Raw genomic sequence first — 9,111 nt, forward strand, 5'->3', positions numbered from 1 at the left:
TCCCACATGCCGCGGTGCGGCTGGGCCCGTGAGCCATGGCCGCTGAGCCTGCGCATCCGGAGCCTGTGCTCTGCAACGGGAGAGGCCACGACAGTGAGAGGCCCGCGTACTGCAAAAAAAAAGGAAAAAAAAAAATGGGTTTCACTTTTGCAATAACCATGAAAATATATCCCTAATAAAGTGGTGTAGTGTGTATTCAAGTGATACTCTTGATTGGTAACTGGTTGATCCACGGCTACTGAAAGCATGAGCTATACAGAAGCTATAACTTCTTAATAAAAAACTTTAAAATTCCTGTTTTTTTTTTTAAACGAAAGAATAGTTTTTTGATTAGAAATGAGTACAAATGGTATAGGACACATGGAAATGACTGATTTGCAAACACCTGCCTTCGAGTGGCATGTGTAAGCATCAGTTTCTACCCTGCACTTGGTCCTCTATTCAGACAGCTGCTGCCACCTGACTCCAACCCCTTGCTCCAGTCACTTAGTTGTCCTTTCCCCAAGACTAAGCCTGGTGTCTAGTTGCTGTTTCCCCAATATTGACAAAGCTTGGTGAGGAACAACCAATAGGATTGTTAGGTGACTGTGTGTCTAGCACAGCACCTTATACACAGTAGTTGCATAAATGAATGGTTTTATTGGGAGAAACATAGCTACAAAAAAATTGATGCTCTTAAAGTATGTATGAAAAAAGAAAAAATAATAAATAATAAATAAAGAATGTATGTATCCATAAACTGGAGGACAGGAACTATGGAAAATTGTGTGTGCCTGACCAGCTGACAGCAAGACTTTTTTTATGCATTGTACCACCCTTCCTTCCATGGTAAGGGCTAGAATGAACAGAGCTGGCTTTACATATACAGATGGGAATGTAAAATATTACAAGTGCTATACCAGTAGCTTTCCAGGACACAAGGCGGTCTCAGAAGAGGGAGTGGTTAAGTGTACTTGAGGAGATTGAAAGCGACTTCCTAGGATGATCCTAAATTTCTATGAAGTAATGTGGGAGACACAACTGCCCACTTCACATTGTGGTTGTAAGGCTAAAATCAAATTAGACGTGAACATTTCCTTAAGGGATTTATATAGTCCAGTAGGAGGAGACCAACAGGTTACATTCCCAACTCCTCTTTCTCCTGAGGCCAAGGTAAAATAATGTAACTCAGGGTTGGTAGGATATAGACTTCTATTTCTCATCAGCAGGTAAAGAAGAAATGCTAGTTGGAGGCTGATTTTAACCTCTCACCTTCTCTCCTTGCTTAGGATCATTATGGTGGGGGAGAGGAGTCACCCACTGGGGAAATCAGGGGAACAGAGAGTAATTGAGAGCCCACCCTGGAGGCCACATAGCCACAGGGGAAGAAGGCTATAGAGGCAAAGAGTGGAAGAGCAACTGGAACGGGGTGAAAGTGGCTGCAAGTCCTATCTGGAGGTGGGGTATTCTAGTACATGGAAATGCACAGGAGGCAGATATTTTCCAATTTTAAAAGACAAGCCATACAATGTGAAAAGTTTTGAGCACTGATCATTATTCATTTCAGTTTTGAACAAGATAGAAATAAAGTGAATTGCAAAGACACCCCCGGAGAGATAGAAAGTTATAGCAAACCAGGCATATGCAACTACTGGGTTAATGTGCACATCTGTACGGCAGAACAATGTTCAGGAAATTCAAGTATTGTAATATTGTAGCTGATATTATAACAGTTGTTGGTCATTTAGATAGCTTTTACAAACTGTTTTAGTGTTCTAGTTGTGGAAGAATTACTTTGTAAGATAGACCTTAAATGTATTCTGGGACTAGACATAGTATTTAAGTAGTCCATATGTACAAGTCTATGTCAGGTGAGTACATAATTCTCAATAAACTGGACATATACACTGTCTAGAAATTCCACTTTAAAATCAAACAATAATTAATGACAGGCACCTATTATAATGCCACATAGATTTTTTTTATTGCTAGCATATTATTTTTGGGGCAGATATCAATGTTACATTAACTTGAATACAGTTTCATTATTCAATTATGAAATGAGATACAGACAAATCTTATAAGCAGGGTTTTGATTACTTAACACAGTAAAATTGTAATTCCAAGTTACAGAGACATTCACATAATGATATTCTTTAGCTACTGACTAATAGCTATATACTGATGACAATAAGAATGCACAATACTTTCTACTTGTGACATTTATCAATAACAACTCTCAAGTAACTAAGTCAAAAATAATGAACATGATGGTTGTATTGTAATTCCAAGTAAATATACTATATGCTTGCTGTAGGTATGTGTGTATTTTATTTTTCAGATAGTACTGAACCTTAGTTGAGTTAAAAAAATGAATAAATTAGGCATATTACCATGCATTTTGTATCAGGGTGCCTTTATGTTATGTTTTTATGTCAAATAAAGCCTAGAGGTCTAGTCAATTAGAGTAAGTAGTGTTTGAGTCTGTGTAGCCATGGAAAATGGGTTACCTCTAAAAAACTGGTTTGTTTCTTTTGTACAAGAGCAGCATGTGTTTCCATCTGCTTATTTCCCAGTAACTTTTAGATCCTTGTTTCTAAACTGAATTTGGGGAGATGCCCAGAGAGCACAAGGGGGAGCTTCCAGCTGTAGAACCTTCCACTGGCTCCAGTCTCACCAAGGGTCCCCTCTGTCAGCAACCACACTGCAGTGTCTGATCACAGGGCTTCTTCCCAGTCATCCCTTCCCTCTTCCCTTCCTGACAACTTACCTCTCCTGGATACTGAAAGAATCACACTCTACTCTTTCCCATCTTGCCATGCTTCCCTGCCTCACCCTCCTTGGAGGTGAGAAAAGGGGGAAAAGGAGAGGAGATTCTCTGCTGAGTGATAAGACAGTGCAAGTGGGTAACAGAATGAAAAAAAGCAACTAAGAATGATTAGAGCAAGATGGGTATTTGTTGTCACAAAACGAAAGAACACTCTAAAGAGTCTTCAACCTAATAATTATAAATGGGCTAAAAAATTCAAGAGTAAGACACAAGGCGATCTAAACAGGACCTGAAGCAATGGAAGAAAGCAACGATGTTCTCACTAAGAACTCAACATCACTTTAGCTTCTGAAAGAATAAAACTGGCTGCACATGTTCCTAAGATTACAAATGAACATAAAAAGGGTCCACAGGCTTTCTTCACATGGTTCATGTTTTCAACAAGAATAGAACTATAATTGAATGGAATCTGGTATATTTTCACCAGTTTAGCAGACTGTCTTCTAGGAATCTGGTTTGATCAAAGTTTTCTTCTCCAGCTGTAAGGATAAAAAAAATACATAACATGAACATGTACCCTGTGTTTTATAAGAAGAAAATATAAGTTGAAGAGAACCTCAGGAGATAAACATTTGCCCCCCTACATTATGTCAACTCAGGCACTCTGCTATGGAAACTACCCCCAAATTGGATTTTGATTGATTTTGTTTCAAAAATTTCCCCCTCAGCTTGGTATGCATTGAGGAATTCACATCTGACATGTGAATCTCTACAGTGAATTTAATTATTACATGGTGTGTTTGGTAGAAATCTGAAAAGGCCACATGTCTTGCTCTAAATATGCCTCATGTCTAAAATAACCCCCAGTAGAACCATTCACTTGCATCAAGGTATTGTTTCTGTATTTCCTGTTAAAATGCATTTTAGCTGTGAAAGATGACAGAGGAACACATTTGCACATATTCTCTTACAAGTTGAACTAGACGTCTGGGGTGGAAGTAAGACAGAAAGAAGGGACACTTGTTAGCTGGGCAGGATTGCACAACTTCACAGCAGGAGGAATCACCTCTGGGGTGGGGACAGCGGACTGAGATGACAGCAGATTCCTGGGACTGAAAATGGGTTGAAGGGCTGAAACTGAGGATGGGGAAGGGAGAGGAAGCTGCCAGAGGCAAAATTCCGCTCCTCATTTTATGTAAGGTCATCTCTAGAGAAAACCACTTTCCCCTAGTTAGTTACAATATGGTTGGAATATCTGAGTTACAGTTTAACCTGAATTGGTAGCAAACTTCAAAATACTGCAGATAATCAGCTACTCTACTTTTTAAAAAATTTTTTATTTTTCTATTTTTAATTTTTCTATTTTTATTTTAGCCCTGAGTTTAACTCCCCATATCACTTCCACTCTATGTGGACCTTAGGAAAGTATATACAGCTCAGGAAGGGTCAGTTTTCTGAGCTATAAAGATTAGCACTAATATCTGACACACAGTAGATGTTCCCATATTGTAGCTACTGTAACTGCTCTTATGGTTACCCTATAAGCAATAACCAGTTTCATCTTCCTTCATCATGTCCTCTTTCTGGTAAAAATCCATGAACCATCTGATTGATTCCCAGATAAAGAATAAGTTACCCCCTGTTCTTTATCCCAGTACTAGTATGTACCTGCAATGTGATAGTGGGCAAGCTACTCAACCTTTCTGTGCTTCTATTTCCTCATCTGTAAAGCGTGGATAATGACAGTGGGTAATCCTAGGAAGTAGTTCATTTGTTATGGATTAATGAATTAATAAATGTATTAATCCGTATCTAGTGCTTGGAACAGTGCCTGACCCACTGCATTATAGTAAAACCCTCAATAATTATTAGCTAGAGGGAGTAGTAACAGTAGTTGTAGTCATAGCTACAGTATGGCCATGACTCTCACAGTCTACTGTCCTGCTGACTATTCACCCTGCCTTTTCACTGCAAAGGCCACTCTCATTCTTGCTTTTGTTTAATCCATTTTCTTCTCCACCTGCCACAGTGCCTGGCACCTAGCAGGCATATATGCAGATTTGCTGAATTCAGTATTCTAATCCCCTTCACTCAACCAAGTCAGCCATGGACTTTCTCTGATTTCAAAAGACCTCTTTATGCCACTCTCTTCCATTTGCTTCTCATAGGTTTTTTTGTTTGTTTGTTTTTGTTTTTTTCACAACAAAGCCATAAGCTAGAAGCCAGAAAGAGCCCCCTGCTCTCTTCCCCTCCCTGATGGGGCCTGTCCAATAACAGGCAGGGAGCACACAGGCTTTCTCCACTAGCACAAGTGTCAGAGCCCAAGGCCAGCAGCCTATGCTTTGACCACCAGACTACTCACTGTATTTTGTTAAATGCATTTTAACACTTAAATTATGTCATAAATATGGCATCATTACAATTTTTGAGAGGGAAAAATCTAGATCTGTTGAATATGCTTTGATGATCTCTATTGTTAATGCTAATAGAAAGTATGTACTTTGTTTCATTTGGCTCTTAGAGCAACCTGCCCATTGATGTCATTATTCCATTTTACCCGTAATGACACTAAGGCTCAGGGTCACCCAGCTAGTAAAGCAACAAGGCCAAGATTTGAACCCAGTCCTGTTATACTCCAAAGCCCTGGCTAATGTGCAACAAGATGCCTTAATGCAATTAGTGGTTTTAATGCTACATGGACAGAGAGCCTCTATTTGAAGAACACACCTAATCCTGGTATGGAAGAAGCTATATAGTATAGTGCAAATCACACAGGCTTAGAATCAGAACTAGCCCAATCTCTTAGGGTGAACCATAAGAAACTGCTGTGTTTGTAAGTAAAAAATGAGTGATTTTCAGCTTTTTCATTTGGTTCAAACTTTAATAGCGAGTAACTGGATTTGCGATTATTTAAACCTCTTTTGGCCTCAGTTTTTTCAAATATAAAATAATGAAGTTGGACTTTCTGGAGCTCTAACAGAAATAAAAGCTCCAATAGGCTACGGATTATGGAATTAACATGAAATCCCCCAGTCTCATCAAAGAAATGTTTTTACATTCTTGGGAAACACTTTAATGAGCAGCATGCTAGTATTAAAATAATAAACATCTCTGTGAATTTCTGGTGGTGTGGGCAAACCATTCAGATTTTAAAAAATCTGAATAAATAAAAGCAACTTTGTTGTACTCAACACAGAATGCCCAAAGCACTCAAAGCTTCCCTGTCCTGTAGTTAAAAGAGGTCATTATAATTATACCTTCTTGCAGTTTCTGCAAGGAAGCCAATAGCACAGCTGCTGCCTCTGGAAGAGTTAGTAGTTGGGGATTTGGGCTTCGTCTTTCTGGAGAAACGAAAAAATAAATACAGATTCTATTAGCATTTAAATATTCATATAGATAAATCCTATTCCAGTATGCTATAATACTAGAAAATCTCTGTGAAATACCTCTGTGAACCCTCAGCAAAGAGCCCCTTACACAGAATGATTTTTACAAGTTGAAACATTTCACACTTCCCTTAGACATTGCTTACAACTGGTTATGTTGTGTATTACAGGGAATGGAAGAAAATTTAAACTATATACTACAGAGAATTTCATGAAAGCAAGGAGGATTAAGATAAAGAACCCATGAGAAATTTCCCCCTCAGAGCTTAAAATGGGATGTCTGGGCTGAAAGGTTTAGATGGGACCCTGCCTGGAGCCTGGACTATCTTCTCTCTTGTTCCTTCCAAAGCAGTTTGAGAAAATAATCTACATTCTTGGCCACATGTAAGTCAATTATTTGACTGAAGGAGAATCTGCAAAATATTGAAAACTATTTCAAATCTAAGTTGACAGAAGACAAACCGTCCTGATTTAACACAAACCATGATTTTTAATTTGGGAGCTGCTGAAGTGGGAAAACAGAACTTACCCTCCTACAGTAAAAAAAAGGCTAATTACACTGCAGGCTTGAAGAAGGTAAACAAAAATTTGATAAGCACCTATGTGCTCAACACAGTGTTTGGTATTTATCACAATGAGTCTACTTGGTATTCTTAACAATCTTGAACGTTTATCAAAATGAATGGTATTGTTATTTTTTAATCCAATGGCATGGAAAGGTTTATCACGAAACATAGTCTCTGGCTCCATCCTTAAAGGCCCCCACTTCTTCACTATGTCTGGTTTTGAACCTTTTGATAGTTCTTTTTAGTAATATAATAGAGCTGTTTGAAGTTTTTAGGCAAATCACTATTTTAATAATGATGATGATGATGATACCAACATTGGCAACAACAACAGCGTTTAAGAGAAATCTTGTAAAGATCATGCCCTAAACGGGAGGCCCATTTCTCGGGCGGGGCAGGCGCACAGCTCTCATATCCATCCTGACGCCCTGGAGCGGAACCCCGGCCCCCGACGCCCATCTCCATCCTGGCGGGGCGTTGCGATCCCCAGCTCCGCCGCTGCCAGCGGGGCCGGGCGGGGCCGGCTCTCCCCCAGGAAGGCCCACGGGCCAGCCTTCTCGGAGGCGGAGCGCGCCCCTCCGGTCCTGCGCGGTCCTCTGTAGCCCGCGGCCCCCTCACCCCCGCGCACTCACCGGTCGGCGGCCGGTCGGCGAGGTCCTTCCTCCGGCTCTGGTCGGAGATGAAGCGGCGTCCCTCTGCCAAGGCGAGACACGGGCTCAGCGCCCTCCCGGCCCGATCGATCGGGGTTCCGGGGCCGGGAGCGGGTGGGGCCGGGTGCCCCCGGTCCGGTGCGCGCGGGACTGCCGGGGTTGGGGCGCCGGCGCGGATGAGGGAGGAGACCACGGGTGAAGCCCGCACGCCCCCCGCCCCAGGGCCCCCGAGTGCGCTTCGGAGGGGGCGGCGATCTCGCTCACCAGCCAGGGCGGGGCGGTGTGTCCCCGGAAATCCCAGTCTCCCTTTGGGCAAGAGCCAGCAACCCTCCGGTTTAGGGTGGAGGATTTCTGATAATCCTCCCCCCGCCTCCCGACCTTTCTCCTTGATTAACTGAGACCAGGACGACCTCGATTATTTATGGGAACAAACTCGATAGGATTCTCTCCCCACAGCTCTACATCTATCCCACCGATTCACGCACCCCTACGGATCTCCCTCTATTGCTGTCGGAAGAGCAAAGTATTTGGAACGTACGTGCACCCTTCAGGTAGAGCATAGCTTGAGGAGTCCAGTTCCTTCTCTCAAAGAGTCTCTATAACCCGGGAGAAGAGGAAAGCAGTTAGTAAGGCGTTGCTGCCCAGCCCACTATTAGGAAAAAAAAGAAGGGAGGGGAGGGAAAGAAAGAAAGGGATGGAAGGAGGGAGAATATATTAGGAAAAGAAGGGAAGAAAGAGAGAGAAAGAAAGAGAGAGGGAGGAAGGCAGGCAGGCAGGCAGGCAGGCACACAGCGCACGGAGTCCCAATTTTTGCGTTTGATTACCTGCGGAGCACTGTTGGAATTTCCCATGAAAGAAAACACCAGGAAAAGAGTCAAGGTTGTTACCACCAGACTTTTGAATCCCTGTATGAAAAGATCAAAGAAAGTCGTTTCTGTGCCTCTATAGGATCTTCTGCTTCCTTCCCTGGCGCCCGGACAACTACAAATCCCTTACTTTTTGCTATGTTCTGTTTTAGCGCTCAGAGTGTGGGCAGAAGGGGGTTCCCCAGTTTATCGTCTAGTTAATCCACAAAGAGTTCTTTTTCTAAAAAAATTAATTAGAAATATATTATTTTTATTCTTGAACCCAAATGAGGATTTGGGTGAATTAGTGAAACTTTTTCTTTGTAAAATTAAATGATTCTGATATTTTAAAGGCATAACGTTTAACTATCCTTTAGCCTCTGAAACACTTATTAAACATAAAAGAGGTAAAAAGCTATACAGCTTTTTAATAAAATAGCTAAAAAATCTCAAGTATATAAAACCTTTACTTACCTTCATGTTCTACACCTTTCCAGTAGCTGCAATAACTATAACTTAACCTCTGAGTTTTCTAATTTTGTTCTGAAGGTGGGGCTTTTAAATCTTAGTGTCAAGGATCCCTCCTGATTTTGCATAGAGCTAGTGTCCACAGGGACTTCCTGTCAGTCTTCAAGATTGAGAGGATCTGATGACTCCTCCAGGGAGATTCAGTTGCAGGAAGTAGAGGAATGATTGATGGGTGAATATCATTTAGTGTCCACATCAGCCAGGAGATATTCTGAAAGTACCAGCATCATGGCCTTTGATTTTCCTATTAGCTTCCCAAGGCAGTATTATTATTATTATTATTATTGAAAATGATTAATAACCCCAGGCAGAATCAAAAGTAAATGAACAAAGTAAGAAAACTTGTCTTGGGTAACTAACTAGCTATCAAGCTAACACCGGTGAGTA

The 9,111-nt window shown here is 41.4% G+C and overlaps 1 protein-coding gene across 1 annotated transcript; it reads right to left on the reverse strand.

Moving 5' to 3' along the window:
• Positions 1-144: 144 nt before the first annotated feature.
• SPX (spexin hormone) lies at positions 145-8,821 on the reverse strand. Its single transcript, XM_082634931.1, has 6 exons — positions 8,671-8,821; positions 8,176-8,256; positions 7,890-7,947; positions 7,334-7,396; positions 6,007-6,090; positions 145-3,288 (listed from the first exon to the last, which is right to left on the reverse strand). Exons 1-6 carry the CDS (start codon positions 8,674-8,676, stop codon positions 3,230-3,232), a joined length of 351 nt encoding a protein of 116 aa, XP_082491057.1. The 5' UTR covers positions 8,677-8,821; the 3' UTR covers positions 145-3,229.
• Positions 8,822-9,111: the final 290 nt, after the last annotated feature.

The sequence above is a fragment of the Mesoplodon mirus genome (genome assembly GCF_964341445.2).
Source record: "Mesoplodon mirus genome assembly, chromosome: 11".
Lineage (NCBI taxonomy): Eukaryota > Metazoa > Chordata > Mammalia > Artiodactyla > Ziphiidae > Mesoplodon > Mesoplodon mirus.